Here is a 22,700-nt window from a genome sequence, read left to right as displayed (position 1 = left end):
ACGCAAGACAGTTCGGCCCACCCCAGTGGCATTATTGTCTCAACAAGTGAATGCAGCCTGGCCTGAAGCTGCACTTCGCTTTTCGTCTACAAGAACCTGGCCACTCCCTTCTGTTCAGTGGGTAGGTTTTCTGTCACTTGCAACCAAAAAGATCCCAGAACACAAGGTAACTGTTGTGGAGCTGGGTTAGGGATTCTCAGATTTTTACTTTGATGATCAAAACACACAAAGAAGAACAAAAATTACAGTTCACAAACTGGCGACGGGATGTGGGCTGGAAAACACCGGGAATGGGTGCCCAGGGTCCCTGGGATGCTTCCTGGAATCTTGAGTTTCTTGCCAGGGCCCCCAGGTGCCCCGGGAGCCTCCTGGAACCCTCCCCACCAGGGTGCCACAGAGCCTGGTTTGAGAACCATTCTCCAAGCCAAGGGTTTCGCTGCACAGGAAGGCTGAGAGGCACGGGGATGGTTCAGACAGTGGCTTCAACCTCAGTGGCTTCATCGTCCTCCTCCAGCAGGCTGTAGGAGGCGTGACTCTGGCAGGGCCGCTGCAGTGGGTGAGCCAGCAGCTTAGCCATACAGTTGTGCAGCTCAAGGGCTGGCCCAGCCAGCGCCACCTCATACTTGTAGCTGGTCCCCTTGGTGTCCAGGCTGCCCATGAAGGCAAACATGTCCTGTGGGGCCAGAGAGGGGCTGTTCAGGCAGAGGTTCCCCTGACGGACCCTCTCTGCCCCTGGAGGGCTTCCCTGAGGAGGGGGCATCAGAGATAGGTTCCGAAGGATGAAGAGGCGTTTGCCAGAAAGAAAGCATTCCCACAGTCAGCAAATGTTCCCTGCCACCCACCCAGTGTTAGGGACTCCAGGAGGTCTCAGGCCTGGAGCCCCCAGTCTGGAGAAGCACAGTTGGATGCAGACTACCGCCAGCCCCCACGCTAATCATCCCTGACGAACAGAGACTTTTGGTCTGGGTGCCGAGGCAGCAGTAGGAGCCAGTCTCAACTCCGCCTGTTCACAGTTGGGTAAACTGAGGCTCAGAGGGAAATAGCCTATTCAAGGTCCTACAGCTAGGTCAGGGCTGGGATATAAAGGACCAGCAGGGCCTGGGAAGGCAGGGAGGGAAGGGTGCTCCAAGCACAGGGCCCTGTGAGAGCAAAGGCAGAAAGAGAGAAGCAGGAGAAGCTAAGGATGAGGTGGGCAGGACCCTACGTGCTCAAGGGGCCACCGTCGCAACGGCCCCCGCTAGCTCACGGCAGCCAGGCAGAAATGGTTGTGGAATGACTAAATGACCACACGCAGCAGGGCCAGGGCTCCAGGGCTGCAAAATGGAGGTGGGATTCCCTAGGCCCAGGGCAGGGGGGTTCTGAGACACCCCATCTACACCGACCTGCCACCCACACGCACGACGGCCTCTCACCTTCCAGCTCATTTCCTCCTCTTTCTCGTCGGCGCCATTGTGGATGTAAACAACATCGAAGAAGAAATACGGGCACTGGAACATTTTCTGCAGCAGAACAGCAGCCTTCAGGCCTCGAGTCACCCCATGCCCCTATGACAGTTCCCCAGCCTCTGTCCTGGACTCTGAGAACCTGCCTATAGGCACCCAGCTCTCGTGATCAGGAAGTCCCTCCTCGTGGCTAGCCACCACTCTGGTGGCTGCATATATCCCTCCCTCCCCCGGGCCTCACTCACCTTCATGGGCTCCGTCAGGGAGAACTGGGGCTGGCAGGGCGGACGGCTATAGACCAGGATGGTGCGGACCACGTATGGGGGCGGAATTGTCTGCACATTCTCCGTGACTGGCAGCTCAGTCTTCTGCTGGCTGCGTAATGGAGGGTGGGGGACAGGTCAGAGCACTGGGGATCCACCCTTCTCGTCACCCTCAGAGAGCCCAGGCCTTCAATGGGCATGCAAAGCCCCACATGACCCTTCCCAAGTTCACTGCTGCCTCTGAGCCTTCCCACGTGTTGTTCCTTCTGCCTCCCCAGCCTCACCCTTCTGCCTGACCTCTCCTGCTCTATCAGGGAGACTTCGCTGACCCCAAAGCTGGAGCCTGCTCTGACCACCCTCACGATCCTGAACATCCCCCCCCGCATTGCTGACCTCAGGTGCACCTGTCCCACCAAGCCAGAAGACTCTAAGGCAGGGACCCAATCTTATCTGCTAGGTTAGCACCAAGGTCCCCCATCGGCCACAGCTGGATCTCACGTTAGGCAGAGGGCATTAGGCAGACAGAGGGCTGATGTCTTTAATATGTGAAAAGAAAATCTGATCATTAATAAGAAAAAAGCTGACACCTCCCTAGGAAGATAGGCAAAGGGGACCAACAGACAAATCACTGCAGGAACACTGACTGGCTTACAAATGAATGAAAAAAAAGGCTCAGGGAAAAGCACAGCGAAAGCAACAGGTGGCCTCTTGCCACCATCAGACAGAACCTTCAGCAGCGCGAACAACCCCGGTGCCGGGGGAGGTCCACAGGGCTGGTTTCCTGGGAAGGTTCTCTGGCAGAGCCTAGCAGGTTAAAAATACACACCCCTTTGATCCAGCATGACTTCCACTGAGTATTTACAGGACAGCTTCACTGGCAAAATTTGCTGAGACAGTTGTACCAGGTTAATCACGACGGAAGAGGCAAGACAAGGTCCATACCCATTTTAGGGGGCTGGGGAAAACAGGGGTTGGACTACTAGGACCCATAAGCTAAACTTGGTTTTTACGTCTTTAAAGGGCTGGGGGGAAAATTCAAAAGTAGAACATTTTGCGACACGTGGAAATGACATGAAATTCAAAGTCCAGTGTTCATCAGTAAGGTTTTTTTGGTACACGGCCACAGCCGCCTGGGATAGGTATGGTTTGTGACCGGTTTCAGATTACTCCAGCAGAATCAGAGTCACTGTGACAGAGACCACATGGCCTGCAAAGCCGGAAATGTTTCCTGTCTGGCCCTTTACGGACACTTTGCTGCCCCCTGGATTAAAACAACGGTATGGGGGACCTCAGGGCCGTCGCAGACTAAAATGGAAGGCGAGATGAGGGGAAGGCAGTACTTACATGAGGCTGAAGAGACCTTCCAGATCTGGCAGGGGTGCTAAGGAGAAGGCTGGTGGCAGAGCATGGGCAGAGCATCACCCTGGTGACAGGAGAGCCTGAGCACCTTCACACCTGCTGGGTACCACGGTGCAGGAGACATGCTGTGTGACCCTGGCCCAGTCACTTGCCCTGTCTGAGCCTGTTTTCCCTCCGCATAGATCACAAAGCAGACAGCCACCACTGGATGCCCTGAAAACCCTGGGTGACTCAAAGTTCCTCTTTCCCTCCCAGCCAGGGCAGCTGTCCTCACAATGAGAGCCATGGGTGGGGTGTCCCCATTCCCTATCTCCTGACACTCAGCATTGTTTTCTTTTTTTTTTTTTTAAACATTTATTTATTTATTATTGAAAAAGAGAGAGAGAGCGTGAGCAGGGGAAGGGCAGAGAGAGAAGAAGACACAGAATCCGAAGCAGGCTCCAGACTCTGAGCTGTCAGCACAGAGCCCGACACGGGGCTCAAACTCACAAACCGCGAGATCATGGCCTGAGCCGAAGTCGGACGCTTAACCGACTGAGCCGCCCAGGCGCCCCACAGCATTGTTTTCTAACTTATTTTCTATCTAAGTTTTGGGCTGCATGTGAGCCTTTTGTGTTCAAATTAACATAAAATGTGCCCAGGTTGGGGGAGTTATAACGGTGATTGTGACTTTTCAGTCACGTATTGCCATTTATTGAGCACCAACTGTATACTTGGTCCTGCACAGAATGCTCCACACCACGAGCGTGGTTTTGACATCTAGAGTCTAAATCAGCCTTTTTTTCCTTTTTCTTCTTTTCTGTATTATGACTTTAACAGCAGGGGAGCCTGGGTGGCTCCGTCGGTTGAGCGTCCGACTTCGGCTCAGATCTTGATTGCGTGGTTCGTGAGTTCGAGCCCCGCGTCGGGCTCTGTGCTGACAGCTCGGAGCCTGGAGGCTGCTTCGGATCCTGGGTCTCCCTCTCTCCCTCTGCTAGTCCCCTGCTCGCTCGTGCTCTCTCTCTCAAAAATACACACGTTACCTTAACGGCAACCCTAGGGGGAAGAAGGTTTTGTGCCTCCCGTTTTACAGAGGGATGAAAACACTGAGGTGCGAGGTTACTTGCCCAAGTTTGTAGTGACACAACCGGGGGGGTCTGGACCCGAGCCGGACTTCTGGGGGTTCCAAGACAACAGAACAGCCCAGCCCCCGCCACAGGGCACCCTGCCTGGAAGGATACCAAAGGTGGAGCAGGAAGCCGTCTCTAGGTCGTAGAGGCAACTGCAGAGTTCGCGGGGATCAGAGGTCAGGCCGGACAGCTGCGGGGAAGCACAAGCCTCAGCGAGGTACTTCCCCACCCCCGGGGAGCCCCTAGGCGCCCCGATCCCTGCCCCAGCCTCACCCAGGCGATGTCATCATTCACCACCACCAGTGCGAATTCGTGACTCTTGTCGATCTTGTGTTTTGTCCGCACAAACATCTCAATCATCTTCTGGGAGACGTTGAGGGCGTTGGTTTTGGAGCTGGGGAGGCAGAGAGAGTTAAGGCAAGGCCTCCTGGCCTGGAGGGTGTCGCCTCACCTGCCAATCCTAGGGAACCCTCCGCTAACTCCAGGATTAGGCACTGGAGGCCCAGGTATTGCCGCGGGGAGGAGGCAGAGCCCAGGCACCCCTCTCCAGCTTCTGCCCTCTCCAAATGGCTTCCCCTGGCCAGCCTGGGTCTCACAATGGATCTGCATGAGGTCTCCCCCAGACTTTCACTCGGCCACAGATGTTTAGGGAGAGCAGTGAGGGGAAGGCAGGCTTGTCCTCAATATCCCCCAGGACTCCTCAGACCCCATCCAGGCCCTGCCACCCAGCCCCACAGAGACTCAGTTGCTCAAGCCACGGGCTTCGGGGTCAGCTAGGCCTGGGTCTGAATCCTGGCTCTGCCTTTTCGCTGTGAGGTCTTGAGCAAGTCACTTTTACTTCTCAGAGCTTCTGAGTCATTGCTGTGACGTGGGTGGCACATGACAGCTCTCACATGCTTGAAACAGAGCCCTGACGGGCTGTGCTCTATTGTTATCAGGTGTCATTGCTACTCTGATGGCGCCGAGCCCCAAGCCAGGCCAAGCTGTGTGGGTCTCAGAGAGGAAGCCCTGAGTTTTCTGGGCTCAGCCCCAAGCCGCGGCTGCGCATTCAAGCCCCCAAATGCTCCTCTCACCCATTGAAGGACTCCAGCTTTGACAGCGACATTTCTTCTGACAGGTCCAGGCAGATGATCTGCAAGAAGGTTGGAGGGAGGTGACGGCACTGTGCCTGGACATTAACCCCGGCCCGCACGGCACGGGCCCTCTCTAAGCAGCTCTCTCTGAAAAGGTGGTATGATGGACCCGCCCCAGTTCTCAGCCAAGCAATCTACTTTGGAAGATAGCAGTTCAGGGGAAACTAGCCTAGGAGTCCGGGTTTATGAGGGCATCAATGAGCCAGCGAATGTCTGGTATAGCGGGTTGAATTGAGTCCCATCCCCCACAAAGACACGCCCTATAAGAATGTGACTTGTTTTGAAATTAGGGTATTTGCTGATGGAACGAAGACAAAGGTCTTGCGATAAGATAAAGATCCTGATTCAATAAGTGTCCTTATAAGAGAAAGAAGACTCCAACAGACAGGAAGGCTGTGTGAAAGACAGAGATTGGAGGGATGTGGCCACAAGCCAAAGAATGTGTGGAGCCCCCAAGGACCGGAAGAGGCAAGGAAGGATCTTTCCCTACAGCCTCCAGAGGGAGTATGGCCCTACCCATACCTTGATATCAGACTTCTGGCCTCCAGAATAGTGAGAGGATAGATTTCTGTTGTGCTAAGTCATCCAGCCTGTGGTAATTTGTTGTGGCAGCTCTAGAAAACGCCTACGAAGTGACTGTTTGCAGAGTGACTCCCAAAAGGCAAGAACGTTAAACCTACGGTTCCCTAACACCTCGTAGCCACAGGCCAAGCCCCACACTTACCACCTTCTCTGGACAGTTGACCCTTGGCGTCCGCACCTGGACTTCGGGGGCTGTCGGGGGCACCTGCCAGGGCTTGGGGCCAGCTCCGGGAGGATTGGGAGTCCCATCGTCAGCACTGGCCGCCTCACCCTCACCCTCGCTGCGGCTGCCCACGCTGGCCTGGGCCCCCAGTGCCCGGTCCTCAGCCCCCTCAGGATTGGAGCGTGTACGGGGCCTGGGCTCCACAGACTCTTCCTCTTCCTCTTCCTCCTCCTCTTCCTCCTCTTCCTCAGTGGGGCTGCTGGGCTCTGCCACCTCCATGGCCCCTGAGTGGCTGGATGGAGTAGGGTTGGGGGAAGCCAGGTTCCTCCCCTTAGGGGTTTTAAAAACATTTGGTTACTGGGCAGGACGCGGCACGAACTGCCTAATGACTAAAACTCACTCCTCTCTGGCCTCAGTTTCCTCATCTGTGGAATGGGGTGCCGGGCATCCACTCTGACTTCAGGTAACGATCTCCCATTTTTTCTGCAGAGATAACCCCGCCCCTCTCCTTGGCCAATGAACAATGCTGGCCACCACGAATGGCTCAGAGATGCGACATGACCCAACACAGGTCAGTGAGGGGCCTCTCTGGGACTTCCAATAGTGCCATTAGGGAAGAGGGATTCGTTAGAGTTGCAGAGCTAGGAGGGCAGAAGTCAAGAGCTGCCAGGAGTCTCTTTTGCCTCCAAGCAGCCCTCCTGAAGTGCTGCTCACCCAGAGAACGGCAGCTGTATCTCTGCCCACCCGGGTCCAGCTATGCCTGTGGGAAACTGAATACAGGAAACTTCATTTAAAATGGAGTGCAGAAGCCAAAAGGGGGCGCTCTCACGCGCTACTACAAAGGTAGACCCCAACCGCAAGAGAGAGACCTCGCATTCCCAACAGGAAGACTGCATTTTACTAACCCTGCAAGAAAATGAAAGATTTTCTCAGTGCCTGGCCAACAGCCCAGCCAATGACAGACTGTCATAACTTAGCCAGTGAAAAGCCACTAAACTGCAAATTCCCAGTGTACTCTGATGGATTTTGGGGTTTTAACAGCCCCCCCAATTCCCCTTTCCTCTATAAAAGAGCACTCCTCTCCTTTGTTCTGGGCTTGCCTAAGGTTTTGCTATAGCTCCTGTATTCTGCATTGCAATTCTCTGCTACTCCCAAACCTCTTTTTGCTGGTAAAATAACTGACAGTTTTCATTTTAAGGTGAAGAGAATAATTAGCTGGGGTGGGCCTGGCTGGCTCAGTGGGTAGAGCGTGCGTGCACTCTTGATCTTGGGGTTGTGGGTTGGGGACCCACGCTGGGTGGAGCGATTACTTAAAATTAATTTCTTTTTTAAAAAAAGGTTTATTTATCTATTTTGAGAGAGAGGAGGGGGAGGAGCAGAGAGAGAGAGGGAAAGAGACGGGGAGACAGAGAATCACAAGTGGACGCCACATTCAGCACGGAGCCGGTCGTAGGGCCTGATCTCATGAACCAAGAGATCATGACCTAAGCCGAAATCAAGAGTGGGAGGCTTAACCGACTGAGCCACCCAGGTGCCCCCTTAAAAAAAAAAAACAAAAAAAGGACAAAGAAAAATAATTAAATAGTAATAATTACCTCTGGGTTCGTCTCCAGGGGACAGTGGGCTGTCTAGAGGGTGTCTGCACAAAGGAAGGGCAAGAATCTAGTTGTTAAAGGTCCCTGAGGATGGACACCAACAGTTTCCCTGTCTGGGCGTGGGTGTGGGCTGATGTCCCTGTGGTCTCTGTGCGCCTTGCAACCCCCACAATCTCTAAGGAAAACAATGCTTTAGCTTCAGCAAGACAGATGGACGAGAAACCAGAAAACTGCAGGAGAAACCAGAGCTGAAGGCGGAAGCCTCAGGAAAGGCTAGGGGCTGGACCTCTAGGGACTGGACCGCAAGCACCCAACCGCTTCTCACCGTAGCCGGAGCCTCCCTCCAACTCAGTCGAGCGCTGGCTAGGAAGCCGCCATCTTTCGCAGCCCGGAAGTAGTGCTGCGCGGGCGCGACGCCTCCTGGGAAATGTAGTCCAGCAAGCCGTCAGGCGAGCGGACGGCCGAACTGGGGAAAGGCTGGTGAGCCTTGAAAGCTGATAGGCTGGGGCTGTGCTAGGGGGTGGGGCTTGGAATGTGATTGGTTAAAGGAAGAATAGCCAGAGCTTTTATGTTTCTGGCCGAATCAGGTACACTGGTCAGCGCTTCTACCTGATAGGTTGGAACAAGGCCTAGTGAAGTGGGGCTTTCAATAGAATCGGCTCACAGGGAGGGAGAAGGCCACTTGCAATGTGATAAACTGAACACAGGTGACTTGGGCGGGATTTAGAAGACGAGGTGGGGCTGATTGGTGATTTGTGGAGCTGACCTAGCCCTCAATGAGGGGCGGGTTTTTGCAGACCGAGGTGGGCGTGGCCCAGGCGCCAGGCCCTTCCCAGTTACTTAATTCTGTTCCTTATTCTACAGACCTTTGAGCCCAAACTATTTCAAACCACCCTTTCTTCTTCATGCGCACTCCTCCTCTTACCCCCATAACCATTTTTTTTTAAAAAAAGATTGTCATTTGCTTTTCTTTGTACTTTTTAAGATGTTTATTCATTTATTTTGAGAGAGAGAGAGAGAGAGAGGGAATCCCAAAGAGTCTCTGCAGTGTCAGAGCAGAGCTGGAATGGGGCTCCATCTCATGAACCGTAAGATCATGACCTGAGCCGAAATCAAGTTGGATGCTTAACCAGCTGAGCCACCCAGGCACCCCAGTCCCAAACAATTTAAAACCCACTTTGAAGGGGGGCGCCTGGGTGGCTTAGTCGGTTAAGCGTCCAACTTCGGCTCAGGTCATATCTCAGTTTGTGGGTTCCAGCCCCGCGTTGGGCTCTGTGCTGACAGCTCAGAGCTTGGAGCCTGCTTCATATTCTGTCTGTCTCTCTCTCTCTCGGCCCCTCACCCACTTGTGCTCTGTTTCACTCTCTCTGTCAAAAATAAATAAACGTTAAAAAATTAAAAGGAAAAACACGCTTTGAGGAGCACCTGGGTGGGTCAGTTGGTTAGGTGTCAGACTTTTTTTTTTTTTTTTTTTTTTTTCCTAAGCGTCAGACTCTTGATTTCAGCTCAGATCATGATCTCATGGTTTGTGAGTTCTTTGAGCCCGGCGTGGAACTCCTCACTGACAGTGCAGAGCCTGCTTGGGATTCTCTCTCTCTCTCCCTCTCTCTCTGCTCCTCCCCCGCTTGCACTCTCTTTCTGAAAATAAATAAACTTAAAAAAAAACAAACAAACCACGAGCATCAGTTTCTGTGTGTGTGTGTGTGTGTGTGTGTGTGTGTGTGTGTGTGTGTAAAAGGGTCAGTTAAACCTGCCCTCATAAGCCAGGCTCCAGTGATTGACATCCAGGAGGAGCTATGTAAGCTGAGTCTTCAAGAATGGAGAACTTGCCAGAAAAACAAGAGAATGAAAGGCATTCCGGAAAGAAGGAACCACCTTCGCAAAGATCCGGAGGCTTGCAAGAACTTTGGAGTGGCAGAGCCTTTAAACAGGTTAATATGGCTGGAGCAGAGGCTAAGAGCACAGATTTCAATGTGCCTGGGTGCCCCCAAGGAAGGGTGTTTCAGGCAGAGATTACAGCATAACCAAAGGTCCTGGGGTATAAGGATTGTGAACCTTCGACTGTTTACAGAGGAGAGGGGGGTCGTCGTGGCTAAAGCATGGAGTATACAAGGGTGCAGGCAGCAGGCGTAATTGTTAAGGGCCTCGAAAGCCAGGTAGAAGAGCCTGAAATATTTCCCAAGGGCAATGGGGAGTCATGGATGGTGTGTGAGCAGAGGAGGTGAACAATGAGGTCTCTGTCTCTGGGACCTGGGTAGGGAAGGGAGTGGAGGGGTGGCTGGAGACTCCAGGGAGGGAGCTGGGCTGGCATCCAGGTGGGAGGGGAGAGGCTTGGGCTCTTATAATGGATGGAGATGAGGAGGGCCTTTGGAGACGGATGCAGGGAAAATGGGCAGGATGTAGGGACTATCTGGGCTCTGAGGAATCCAACATTTACACAGGAGAAACGGCAGCTGATGGGAGAAAGCAGAGATGGGAGGGCCAGGGAGGTAGGGAACAAGTGGAAATATTACAATTCAGTTCCTGGGTGATTCTTGGCCATGCGCAAATTGCTTGTTAAAATTTCCATGACATCGTAGGAAAATGCTATGATTACTGCCCCCCCTCCCCGCACACATTTTACAGATAAGAAAACTGAGGCTCAGAGGTGGAGGAGACTCGAGATGAGATCAGAGGCTGAGGTGAGGAGTAGCTGACACCTCAGGAGCCGGACACGTGTCCCCAGCTGATGGGACGGGAGGAAGCTGATGCCCTTGAGGAGGAAACAGCACAATAACAAGTCACATGACCAGGGGAGGGGGCTTCCTGTTTCCTGGCCCCTCCCGAGCCGAGCCAGCCTTGGCCAGCCCAGGTCTCAGCAGGCAGTGGTCAGAGCTACCCCAAGAATGTCCAGGGATTTGGCCTGCTGGCCAAGGTGCTCCCAGAGGCACAGAGGACTACAATTTGAGCAGGCTGAGGGGACCCAATCCCAAGATTGGGGCCTCTGGCTCAAAAGAGCCCTGGGGAGGAGAAGCGACTCTTGAAGTTGTTAAGCCAGGCCCCGACTGGGGAGCACAGAGGGAGTGAAAGATAAAGGAGGCAGAGGAGAAGAGGAGGTCAGAACAATTTTTGGAGATCGTGAGCTGCCTGTCAAGGGAGGCATTCAAATGCGCCAAATCAACATCGATAACCCAAGATCCCTTCCGAAGGGAGGAAATCAATGCCCATTTCACAGAAGAAGAAATTAAGGCTACCCAGGAGAGCCAGGACAAGAGCTGAGATCAGGCGGTGGTTTTAGGGGGAGAGGAAGAAGTTAGACCCGGAGGCCTGACTTCTGGACAGCAATGAGTTTCCGGGCCACACGACCCCGAAGCCGGCGAGGGAGGCACGCTCCACCTGTAAGTGCTCCCCTCCCTGCCACACCCGGCTCTTTGGGGCCACTCGTAGCCCTGCCCGGCTTCAGAGCTTGGTCCCGTGGGTCATTTTCAGGGGGAGCTGGTTCCTGTGGCGGAGAGTTCAGAGGAGGCCGAGGCCGCCGGCGGGAGTCCTGAGCCGGGCCCTGTGCCATCTCAGGAGAGCTTCAAGCCAAAGCCGCCGGGGCCAGAGGCAGAGGCCAGGGGGCAGGGCTTGGGGGGCAGGTAAGGCCCGCTTGGTCTGTGCTCCCCACTCTAGCTCCGGTACAATTTCCCTACCCCTAGGTCCGCCCGTGTTCCTCCCTTGCTCACACACATGCCATAGCTTCCCATTGTCCTCGTCAGCCCAACTTTCGAGGCCCTGGATAATACAGCCCCCGTGACGACCCCATTTCCAGAATCTTCCTTGTCTCACCTGACCACAGGCCCACCAAAGAGGCTGAAGAGAACTCTAACAGAGGACCGGCCCCATCTCTCAAGGGACCCCATGGGCCTGCAGAGGAAGGCCACCAGGCCACAGATGTAGCCCCACGGCCCGGGGAGCTGGTCCCCCCCAGGCCTGGAGCCTCTGATGTGTTTCAGATTCTCCAGCATGCCCTGAGCTCGCTGGAGGCTGCTGCTGCGGCCTGGCACCGCCGGCCCCCAAGCTGTCCTGGGCCTGTGGAGGCAGAGGACAGAAGTGAGGCAGGACCAAAGCCCTGCCTGGAGGAGGAGGGGGCAGGGGCTTGCCAGAGGGAGGCAGCCCGCCTGGCAGAGAGGAATGCCTGGCTGCGATTGGCCCTGGGCAGCCGAGAAGAGGAGCTGATTCGCGTGCAGGCCTCCGTGCAGGCCATCCAGGCTGAAAAGGACACGTTGCAGAGGGAGGTGAGTGGGGGAGCTCTGCCTCCCAGAGCTCTCTAAGGGGGGTGGGGGGTGCGCCTGGCATAGGCAACGTTCAATCATTAGCTCCTTAGAAAAACTTTTATGGTGGAAACCAATTTGACAATAAATTTCATATATTGAAAAAAAAATAGTCAAAGGACAAAAAAAAAAAAAAAAAGAAAAACTTTTATGGAGGGGCTTCTGGGTGGTTCAGTTGGTTAAGTGACCAACTTCAGCTCAGATCATGATCTCACAGGTTCATGAGTTCGAGCCCCACACTGGGTTCTCTGCTGTCGGCACAGAGCCTGCTTCGGATCCTCTCTCTCTCTCTCTCTCTCTGCACCTCCCCCACTCGTGCGCGCGCATGCTCCCTCTCAAAAATAAATACCCATTTAGGGGTGCCGGTGAGTTCGAGCCCCGCTTTTTTTTTTTTTAATTTTTTTTTCAACGTTTATTTATTTTTGGGACAGAGAGAGACAGAGCATGAACGGGGGAGGGGCAGAGAGAGAGGGAGACACAGAATCGGAAACAGGCTCCAGGCTCTGAGCCATCAGCCCAGAGCCTGACGCGGGGCTCGAACTCCCGGACCGCGAGATCGTGACCTGGCTGAAGTCGGACGCTTAACCGACTGCGCCACCCAGGCGCCCCAAGCCCCGCTTTTTTAAAATTAAGAATAAAAATAAAAAGAAATAAACTTAAAAAAAGAAAAAAAGAAAAACTTTCATAGAGCATTGACTGCTGGGCCCTGAGTAAATAAAACTCCCTTGCCTTCTTAGTTCAGGTGATACCCCCTGAGCAGGTGACACTTGAATGAGGAGGTAAGGGAGGAGCCATGCAAGGATCTGGGGAAAGAGCATGCCAGGCAGAGCAGGAACCCCCTCCCTGGGGCAGGAGTGTGAGTCAAGGAACTGTGAGGAGGGGCGCCTGGGTGGCTCAGTGGGTTGGGCGTCGGACTTCAGCTCAGGTCATGATCTCACCATAGGTGGGTTTGAGCCCCGCGTGGGGCCCTTGTGCTGACAGCTCAGAGCCTGGAGCCTGCTTGGGATTCTGGGTCTCCCTCTCTCTCTGCCCCTCCCCCGCTCATGCTCTGTCTCTCTCGGTCTCAAAAATAAATAAAACATTAAAAAAATTAAAAAAAAAAAAGCAACTGTGAAGAGGCCAAGGGGAGGGCAGACTGGTGATGGGGGCAGATTTGTAGGGTCTCGGGGATGCTGGGAGTTGAGCTTTCGCTCTCTGAGCCCGCGGGGATCCTGGAGGATTTTTCTGAGCAAAAAGGGGCGGGACCTGATGGTGCGTTCACAGGCGCCCTCTGGCGGCCACGGGGGGAACAGTCTGTGGGAGGGGCGAGGGCGGACTCCTGGAGATCCAGGAGGCACTGGTCCAGACACCAGATGGTGGAAATTGTGGAGGCGGCCCGAAGTGGGCAGATACTGGGTGGTGTGGAAGGTGTTGCTGGCAGGTTTGGGTCTGAAAGCTAGAGAAGGGTTGAGGACAAGTCCTGGTTTGGGAGCCCGCGGGGCTGGAGAGGAGAAATGGGCATGCTGCAGGAGGGGCAGGTGTGGTGGGAGGGGGACCAGAAGCTGTTTGGGTCCTAACGAGCACCAGGCACCCATGAGCCACCCATGTGGGGCCATCAAAGAGACAGTTCTGTGTCTGAGTCCGGGGCTCAGGGGAGATGTCAGGGTAGGAGAAACACATTTGGGCCTCTTTAGCATGTGGATGCAATCTAACGCCATGTGGCTGAAAGAGATCGTGGGAAACAGGTCCTCAACTCGGGCAGGACCCGGTGGCAAGATGTGGGACTGCCAGAGCCCAGCCTGAGGGGTGGGGCCCACTTCCTGGCTGGGAAAGAAAATCCCCCCTCCACATTCCTCTCCCCACCCCCACCACCTCTGGCAGCCACCCCTCTGATCTCTGGATCAGTGAGTTTGATGTTCCGTCTTCTTTTGTTTGCGATTTCACATAGAAGTGAGGTCATAAAGTATTTGCCTTTCTCTGTCTGACTTATTTCACTTAGCATAATGCCCTCAAGGTCCATCCATGTTGTTGCAAATAGCAAGATTTCCTTCTTCTTTTTTTTTTTTTTTTTTTAAGATTTTATTTTTAGGGCCACCTGGGTGGCTCAGTCAGTTGAGCGTCCCATTCTTGATTTCAGCTCAGGTCATGATCCTGGGGTCTTGGGATCATGCTCAGCATGGAGCCTGCTTAAGACTTTCTCTCTCCCTCCCTCTGCCCCTCTTCCCTGTTTGTTTGCTCTCTTAAGAAAGGGGGGGGGGCGCCTGGGTGGCTCAGTCGGTTAAGCGACTTTGGCTCAGGTCATGGTCTCGAGGTTCGTGGGTTCGAGCCCTGCATCGGGCTCTGTGCTGACAGCTCAGAGCCTGGAGCCTGCCTCGGATTCTATGTCTCCCTCTCTGCCCCTGCCATGTTCATGCTCTGTTTCTCTCTGTCTCAAAAATAAATAATTTTTTTTTAAAAAGGAGGGGCACCTGGGTGGCTCAGTCGGTTAAAGCATCCGACTTCGGCTCAGGTCATGGTCTCCTAGTTCATGGGTTCGAGCCCTACGTCCGGCTCTGTGCTGACAGCTCAGAGCCTGGAGCCTGCTTCGGATTCTGTGTGTGTGTGTGTGTCTCCCTCTCTCCCTGCCCCTTCCCGACTCTCTCTCAAAAATCAACATTAAAAAATGTATATTTAAAAAAAATGGTTTTATTTTTACATAATATCTTGACCCAACGTGGAGCTCAAACTCACCACCCTGAGACCAAGAGTCATAGGCTCCACCGACTGAGTCAGCCAGACACCCCTCCTTCTTTTTAAGGCCAAATACTATTCCACTGTTTATACACCAGCTCTTTAGCCATTCATCTGCTACTGATCGCCTGGGCTGCAGTGAACATAGGGGCACAGATATCTTTTCCAGTTACTTTTTTCATTTTCTTCACACAAATACCCAGAAGTGGAATAGCTAATCGTGTGATAGTTCTACCCTTAATTTTTCTTTTCTTTTCTTTTTTTTTTTAATGTTTATTTATTTTTGAAAGAGAGCGCACGCATGGGGACATGTGAGCGAAGGAGGGGCAGAGAGAGAAGGAAACACAGAATCTGAAGCAGGCTCCAGGCTCTGTGCTGATGGCTCAGAGCCCGACATGGGGGTTGAACTCACCAGCCGTGAGATCGTGACCTGAGCTGAGGTTGGATGGTTAACCGACTGAGCCACCCAGGCACCTCTCCCAGGAACACTTCTTAAGGAGGACTGGGCCACAGGGGGTCAGTCCACTAAGCGCCCAACTCTTGACTTTGGCTCAGGTCATGACCTCGTGGTTGGTGAGATTGAACCCCATGTTGGGCTCTGTGTTGGCAGTGCAGTGCCTGCTTGGAATTCTCTGTCCCTCTTCCTCTCTTTCTGACTCTCCCGTGCACGAATGTGCTCGCTCTCTCTCTCACAAAATAAATAAGCTTAAAAAAAGGGGGGGGGGCTGCTGGGTGGTTGGAGTCTCCAGGCCTAACCTACTCCATCCTCCTTTCCCACTCACCCCCAGGTTCAGGAGCTCCAGGATTCCCTGATGAGGCTGGAGCCCTTTCCACTTCCCTCCCGTGGCCAAGCAGGTGGCTCGGGCAGTGGCTCCAGCAGTTCTGGGGTAGATGAAGAGCCCTGGGGGACTCAGGTGAGTGTGGGAAGCTCAAAACCACAATCTTGAGATCTGTGGGATTTGGAGCAGTGAGACTGAAATCCTGGTCATGCAATCCAGTAGCTTCTGGGCTTGCAAAAGGCCGAAATCCGTGATTCTGGGCTCTCAATGACAATCCGGGTGAATCAAGTAACCTCTTTCTGGCAGGACCCCTTCTCCCTGGCTCACCCCCTGCTCCGGCGCCTCCGGAGTGATTCCAGCACTCAGATGTTTGGGCCTCTCCGCACTCAACCCCTCGCCCCCGAGGTGCGCATCATGGAAAGCCAGACGGAACAGCTCCAGGGGTAAGGGCCACCCGTGCTGAGCTCGTAAGGGCACCGCTTCCTTCCCGGCTGACCTATAAGCCCCAGTCTGGAGCTGGAATGGAGTGGGGAGGAGGATGGCAGTCAGTTGGGTCCTGGCTGCCCTGCGGGGCCTCTCACGTCCCCCCTTCCCTAACTTCGGAGGCAGGAGCATCGAGAAGCTCAAGTGTTTCAACCATCTGCTGTCAGCTGTGCTGCAGGGGTACAAGGGCCGGTGTGAAGCCCTCAGCATGCAGCTGGGCCAGCGGGAGGCTGAAGCCACAGCCCTGCGTCTGGCCTTGCAGTACAGGTCAGTGCATCCCACCCATGGTATCACTGGTGTGGAAGGGAATGGGCACGCCCAGGAGGAACCCCCATCCCAGAGAGAGTCAGGACCCTTGCAGGGAAAGCACTTTCCCCCTTAGTCCCAGGGTGCTGAAGGAGTTTACATGCTCCCAGGGGTGGGGGCTGGGGGACGAAGTGAAGGATCCAGGAGCAAGTGGGGACGTCACCCACGCAAGATGGAGCCAGGGGTCCCAGAGCACTCAGAATCAGTGTCTCACAGTGAGCACTGTGAGGAGGCGTATGGAGTCCTGCTCACTCTCCGGGAGGCAGATTCGGGAGCAAGAGAGGAAGCCCCTATGAGGGACCTGGAGGTGGCTGAGAAGGAGGCTCAGAGGCTGCTGGCACACGAGGAGGCTGCCATGGATGGAGGGGCACCACGGAATCCACAGCCAAGGTACCCCTGGGAACCTTGAGAACCGGGAGGGCCAGTGAGTGGGGTTCTTATTAGAGAATGGGCCTCCCACAGCTGGCTTCGTGTTGGGGTTTGGCCTGGCCGTGCCCAGCAAAGTTGGTGTAGGGGCTCTCTGTGGTTGGTTGGCATGAGGCCGGAGTACAGCTGGCTGGTGGCTACTCAAGAAAGTTGGCATGGGTGGTTGACAGCCACTGGGATTGGTATAGGACCCACCAGGATGGCTTGTTGATGGATGACGGTGCCTACTGATTAGAACTGGCATGATGGTGTTTAATGGGGTTGGCTTGATGCTGGTACGCGTGGGGGTTAGCATGATGTTGCCAAATAGAGTCGGCCAGCTGAGCAATGGTACCCATTGTGTTGGCGTGATGGCATCCATCATGTTGGCCTAAGTGATAGGGCCTATTGAGTTGGTGTGGTGGCTTCCACTACGATGGCATGAGCAACAGTAATCATTGACACGATGGTGTTCACTACATTGTCTTGATGAATAATGGTGCCCATTGGGGTTTATATTATGTGTCCGCCATGTTGGTATAACAGCACTCACCACAGACGGCATAGAATCCATCACGGTCCGTAAGATGGAAGAAGGCAAAGCCCACCAGGGTTGGCATGAAGTTAGCACAACTATGGCCACAAGTGTTGACATTAGACCCCTCTTCGGTTTCCTGTAGCCCCGAGGGCAGCAGTGTGGATCGGCCCACACCACAGGAGCTGGCTACCCAGCTCTGGGGCTATGTCCAGCGTCTCCAGGAGCGCCGTGCTCTGGTGAAGATTCCCCCAGAGCCTGGCCCAACCTTGGCACCCATGCCCGCTGTGCCCCATGCGGAGGCCATGGTGCAGGCCATTCTGGGGACCCAGCCTGGCCCAGTCCTACCCCGGTTGGAGAAGATGCAGATCCAGCAGGACCTGGCGGCCACACGGGTACACATGGGCAGCGGGCACCGTGTCGGTCTTTTCTGGTGGGACAAAGCCCTTTGCTGAGGCTTAGAGGGAGGATTGGGGGACCAAGTAGCAAAGGAGAGTTCTACCTGGCTGGGGGCAGACTTCCTGGAGGGAAGGGAATTGGAGCCTGGGATTTTGAGGGATGAATAGGACTTTGTCTTCTGGAATTCAGTGTCTCAGAAGATTCTGAATGTAGCTTTCCCAAATTGCCTTCTTATGGAAAGGAGATGGTGGCAGGGGGACGTAGTCTGAGGTTTACACCCTGGCATGAAAGATCTGAGGTTCTAGAGTTGGAGAAACTCCAGACCCTTCCTGAGATGCCACTTGACCTCGTCTAAGATATTTGTGCTCTCTGAACGACGATTTCTATAGCTGTCGTTTTTAGGAGATGATAGTTCCCACCATACAAGATCATGGTGAGGGTTTGAGTTCTTGCCTGACCAGTCCTCACTGGGTGCCTCCTGGGCCCTCAGTTTCCCCAGATCCCAGAGGCCCAAATTCTCTGCCCACCTCTTGTTCTCTCAGGAGACTCTGGCAGAACTGATGCTGCGGCTACAGTTGATGAGGCGGGAGAAGCGGGGTCTGGAGCTGAAGGACGCTGCCCTCCGGGCCCAGGGCCCAGCCCATGTGCTCCTGCTAGAGCAGCTGCGGTGGGAACAGGCCCAGCTCCGGACCGGTGGGGCCAACAGTAGTGGTGGGGACAGCAGTGGAGGCGGGAGCAGTGGAGACGAAGAGGAGTCGTCTCAGGTGAGTGGCCCTTCCTGGACCTGGTGGGGATAGCCATATACTGCTGGCTATGTGGCCCTGGTCAATCCCAGACTCCTCTGAGCCTCGGCTTGCATTTCTGCACAAAGAAATGTGTTGAACGGTTAGAGCACATGTCAAAGTTTAGGGGAGCCTGGCTGGCTCAGTCGGTTAAGCGTCCAACTTCAGCTCAGGTCATGATCTCACGGTGCATGGGTTCAAGCCCCACATCGGGCTCTGTGCTGACAGCTCAGAACCTGGAGCCTGCTTCCGATTCTGTGTCTCCCCCTGTCTCTGCTGCTTCCCTCTCTGCTCACGCTCCGTCTCTCTCTTAAAAATAAATAAACGTTAAAAAAAAATGCATGTCAAAGTTCATACCTGTACCTTGGGTTTTTGTTTTGTTTTGTTTTCTCTGAAGGTCTGGAGCCCAATAAGCCCCAAGGCGTTTAGCGTCTTCCACTCAAACCTGTACCTCCTGCTTCCCACCCCCAGGGTTATTCATACTCTGCCGGCGTTGCCACTCCAACAGCCCCAGCCCACGCTTCGTGTCTTCTTAAATTTTTGGCTCTAGCCCTGAGGACTTCCCTTTTGCCCCTTCCTATCTAATCATGTCTGTCCTCTGCTTAAAGCCTTCAGCAGCTTATAGAACCCTCCTTTGGATCGTCTCTGCTACCTCCAAGCCTTTGTAGGTGCTGTGCCCCCGCCAGGAACACTGGGCATCTCCCTCTTTGTCTAATTAAGCCCATGATCTCTTGCAGGTCTGTGCTCAGATATCACCTGCCTCCAGATGAGATTCCCCGTTAGGGAGTCATTTTGTCCTAATTAGGGTTTCTCATCAGACTGGGGGCTTCGTGAGGGCAGGGGCTGTGGCTGCCACAGCCTGGGTGACTTCAACGTCCGGCCTGGGCTGAACACACGCTCCACCTGAGCCAATGTCACTTTCCTCCCTTCTGCCTCCCACAGGGCCCTCCAGCCGTTCTTGGTGGCAGCAGGGGCATTGATGGAGGCCAGGCGGGCAAAGCGCAGGGCCCGGAGATTCTAGCCCAGGAACTAGCAGCGTCACTTCACCGGTGTGTGTCTCGGTCCCGGGCTGGGACGGATGGGTTGGGCGGGTCTATGTGAGAATCCCCGGGGGCACTGTGTGCCGCAGAGGGCGGGGCATCCATCTGCATACAGGTGTGTTCACCTGGGAATACAGGTGGGTAGGTGGAGGGAAGGAAGACTGGATTGGCTCTGGCCATGAGCTCCTCTCTCCTCACCCCTGCACCAGGGCCCTGAGCCTGCGGGAGCAGCTGCAGTCTCTGCGGGAGGAACTGGAACAGGTGGCTCAGAAGGGGCGAGCCAGACGTGCTCAGAGTGCCGAGCTGAACAACGATTTATGCAAGGCTCACAGGTGGGTCTCCCTTCCCTGTACTCCCCCCCACTCCCCGCCCCGTGACCTCAGAAGTGTCCCTGGCTCTCTCTGGCCTGCAGCCTTCCCCTGTAAGGTAGGTGGCAGGTCCAATCCATCCCGTGTCTCTCCCGATACCCAGTGTTTGCCGGCCCCTTTCTGAACGGGACCCCAGGAACACTCAGGCTCAGAGAGCTCCCGTCTGGTGCTGGGAACACATACCTCCTGATTTGGTGGGAGGGGGGGCTGTTTCCTGGCTCAGCCTACTCATCCCCTCCAGTGCCCTGGTCCTGGCCTTCCGAGGTGCCCACCGGAAGCAGGAGGAGCAACGGAGGAAGCTGGAACAGCAGGTGGCACTAATGGAGGTTCGACAGGCAGAGGAATTGGAAGTGCTAGAAGCCACCGTAAGGGCGCTGGGGAGGCCCAGACCATCTTGTCCACCTCCCCGGCTGGGAGAGACCTTTCTGTAGGCCCCATTCTGGCTGTGTCTGGGTGTACCAGACAATTAGGGCAGGCCACATCATAAACTGTCCTGGAGTGATACTATATCATGTGTGACCTTGAATGTCGGGACGTGTTGGGTGGGATGGGACACTTGGGCGTCTGGAACCTGATGGAGGGGTGGCTGGGCATTTGGGAAGGGCTCCAGGTCTTTGGCCTGGCACCACGTGGCATGTGAATGTGATACGTCAGCGGGATCATGCCAGAGGTCATGACAGACCTAGGGCTGGCTCAAGGATTCAGGGGTCAGTGAGGCTACATTGCCAGAACTGAAATGCCAACACTCAGCTGCCTCCAGAAGCCCTGGGAGGGGTTCACGGGGAGATGCTGGGTTTGGCCTGGCAGATGCTCCCAAGAGGAAAAGGCCCACATCTCAGAAGGAAGACTGAGGGCCTATGGGTTCAAGGTGTAGAAAATTTGCTGGAAGAGTAATCGCTCCCAAAGGTGGAGGAGGAATCAGAGGGCTTTGGAACTTGTATTCAAAGAATACGGAGCTAAGTAAGATAAAGGGCTTTGGGGTTGGGGGCACAGCAAAAGCAAAAACCTGTAAGTGGTTACTCAGGGACAAGGACTAACTAAGAGAGGGCACACAAGGGTGGGCAGGGAGACACATCTCGCCCTTCAGGGACTGGAAGGCCCCTGGCCTGGCTAAATGCCAGCTTTCACCTGCCGGCGGCGTTGGGAGCTGTGTCAGGTTAATTGCAGGCAGCTAATTAGCATGTCGTTTGCATAGGCCACACCTCCTGGAGAGGGGGCTTAGGTGAGACCGGCCTGCCAGATTACTGGCCAGCTATTCCCCTCCTGGGTAAAGGCTGAAACCCAAGCCGCGGATTGGGAAGGTTTTCATCCCCAGCCTGGTGATGGTGATTCCCAGCCCACACCTGTGCAGGCGTGTACGGTGACCGCCTTTCCCAAGGGAGGGCAAGGTGGGCCCGGGACCGACTTCAGGCCCGTCAGGGGCCTGGACTCAACCCGGTCTTCCTGACACACAACTCCTCAGGGATCACTGGCGCTGGTGACCTTCGGACCGTGCAGTCTCTCTGGACGACACCCAGCTTTGAAGAAAGCAGGGAAACTGAGGAGGGCAAGGTCCTGAGGAGGGTCAGAGGAGCCGACCTTATCCCCTTTTGTCTGTGGCCAAGAGTGCAAGAGTGACTTCAAGCCCCCCAGTCCCACCAGTTTGCCCGCGGTAGGGGGAGGGCGCAAAGGGAGGCAAGGTCACCTGTTGAAGGGTGGGGAATGAGTTCGCGCTGTTGGAGGGGTCTGGGGCTGGTTCTCAGGCCGCCGGGAGCCGGGTCTGGCCGTTCCCACGGGTGCCCCCTCGGCAGATGGGCCCTGGCCTCTTTGTCCGCGGTCCGCAGCCGCCGCAAGGTCAAATGTCACCGCGGGGCCGCGGGCAGGGGTCAAGGGGGCGGGGCCGGACTTCGACCCACCCCCAGGAGGGCCCCAGGGGTTCAGGGGCCCTGGCGCTACTAGGGAGGGCCCAGGCGGCCGCCAAGCGGTTGGACCAACGGGAGGTTCTAGGATCTGCAGCGGATATTTCCCTAGTCTCCAAAACGGCCCCAGACGGCCACTTCTGAGCCTCACCTCCCCTGGACTCTTGTCCCTCAAACCCCAGGTCCCTGCCCCCTGCCCTCTCCAGCCCCTCTTCTGAGTCGCTTCCCGGGACCTTCTCTCCCTTCCGAGATGTAACCTCTCCAACCAAGAATCCTGGAAAGCCCAGAACAGGGACCTAGGACCCCTGCCCTCACCCCAAAAAACCAGCCAGCACCTCCACATTCCCAGGCAGCCCAGAAACAAATGGTCCTCTCTAACCATCCAGACCCTCTCCTCCAGCAGGGCTTACAAGGGCAGAGAATTCCACTCTAGTCGGTCCCACGGAAAGTCCTTGCTCATGTCTAACTCCAGTCCTTCTTGCTTCCTGTACTTGCTAAAACCTCCTCTAGCTTGCACCCAGCCAGATTCTCCCTGGGAGGTCCAGAGGCCCGGGGCTGGGTGTGTGGTGCCTGGCTTTTACAGAACCTTGGTATCCTCTTAAATGTTGCATGATCTCCAAGCTCTCCCCAACCCCCCACCCAAGGTGTCCCCTCAGATGTAATCTGGAGAAGGGGATACCCTTTCCCATGGCCCTTTCCAGCGAGGGGAGGGGAGGGGGCAGAGGGCAGTTCTCCTGCCCCAAAGCCCTCAGAGGCCCAGCCACGTGCCCTGGTGTCCAGCTCTGGGCCCAGGGCCCAGGGCCCAGGGCAGGGCAGAAGATAAGGCCTACAACTGGACCTGCGGGACTCCAAGGTGAAAGGTCACCGTAGGAAGGGCTTTTCCAGCTGGTTAAATGTTAACAGGCCCAGAGCTAGAGGCTCAGGCTTCCCCAGCCCAGGGCTGCCTGGGCAGGAGTTGGGGTGGGGGCACGACAAAGAAAGGGTGCTTAATAAATGTTGGCCGGCCCAACGGGTTGGGGGGGGGGCGGTGGGGTGGGGAGAGGAAGCCAGGGATGGGT

At 55.2% G+C, this 22,700-nt stretch overlaps 2 protein-coding genes across 3 annotated transcripts; one reads left to right on the top strand and one right to left on the bottom strand.

Moving 5' to 3' along the window:
* Nucleotides 1-186: 186 nt before the first annotated feature.
* BABAM1 (BRISC and BRCA1 A complex member 1) lies at nt 187-8,049 on the bottom strand. Of its 2 annotated transcripts, none has more exons than XM_047096607.1 (10): nt 7,972-8,049; nt 7,647-7,690; nt 6,031-6,381; nt 5,247-5,305; nt 4,447-4,567; nt 4,285-4,363; nt 3,050-3,074; nt 1,688-1,817; nt 1,413-1,499; nt 187-673 (listed from the first exon to the last, which is right to left on the bottom strand). In XM_047096607.1, the coding sequence occupies exons 3-10, from the start codon at nt 6,328-6,330 to the stop codon at nt 470-472; spliced, it is 1,005 nt and encodes a 334-aa protein (XP_046952563.1). In that variant the 5' UTR covers nt 6,331-6,381; nt 7,647-7,690; nt 7,972-8,049; the 3' UTR covers nt 187-469. The 2 variants fall into 2 exon arrangements, with proteins under 2 accessions (XP_046952563.1, XP_046952564.1); XM_047096608.1 differs by having other exon boundaries at nt 6,031-6,343; nt 7,972-8,043.
* Nucleotides 8,050-10,499: 2,450 nt separating this feature from the next.
* USHBP1 (USH1 protein network component harmonin binding protein 1) lies at nt 10,500-20,239 on the top strand. The gene is made up of 12 exons (XM_047095968.1): nt 10,500-11,023; nt 11,115-11,263; nt 11,464-11,902; nt 15,436-15,561; nt 15,733-15,869; nt 16,036-16,176; nt 16,432-16,605; nt 17,301-17,550; nt 18,097-18,318; nt 19,279-19,385; nt 19,586-19,708; nt 19,986-20,239. Exons 1-12 carry the CDS (start codon nt 10,970-10,972, stop codon nt 20,173-20,175), a joined length of 2,112 nt encoding a protein of 703 aa, XP_046951924.1. The 5' UTR covers nt 10,500-10,969; the 3' UTR covers nt 20,176-20,239.
* The last annotated feature ends 2,461 nt before the right edge of the window (nt 20,240-22,700 follow it).

Source organism: Lynx rufus, unplaced genomic scaffold (assembly GCF_022079265.1).
Source record: "Lynx rufus isolate CCGP_SWC_20201006 ecotype Redwood Valley unplaced genomic scaffold, mLynRuf1.p SCAF_4, whole genome shotgun sequence".
Classification (NCBI taxonomy): Eukaryota; Metazoa; Chordata; class Mammalia; order Carnivora; family Felidae; genus Lynx; species Lynx rufus.
The sequence above is the reverse complement of the archived record's forward strand: the minus strand, read 5'-3'. Positions and strand labels throughout refer to the sequence as shown.

Coding starts and splice junctions, on each gene's coding strand:
- USHBP1 (XM_047095968.1), top strand. CDS start 10,970: ATGAGTTTCCGGGCCACACGACCCCGAAGCCGGCGAGGGAGGCACGCT. Junction 11,024..11,114: donor GAGGGAGGCACGCTCCACCT/GTAAGTGCTCCC, acceptor GGTCATTTTCAG/GGGGAGCTGGTTCCTGTGGC. Junction 19,709..19,985: donor GATTTATGCAAGGCTCACAG/GTGGGTCTCCCT, acceptor CATCCCCTCCAG/TGCCCTGGTCCTGGCCTTCC.
- BABAM1 (XM_047096607.1), bottom strand. CDS start 6,330: ATGGAGGTGGCAGAGCCCAGCAGCCCCACTGAGGAAGAGGAGGAAGAG. Junction 5,306..6,030: donor TCAACTGTCCAGAGAAGGTG/GTAAGTGTGGGG, acceptor ACCTTCTTGCAG/ATCATCTGCCTGGACCTGTC. Junction 4,364..4,446: donor TGAATGATGACATCGCCTGG/GTGAGGCTGGGG, acceptor GCTTCCCCGCAG/CTGTCCGGCCTGACCTCTGA.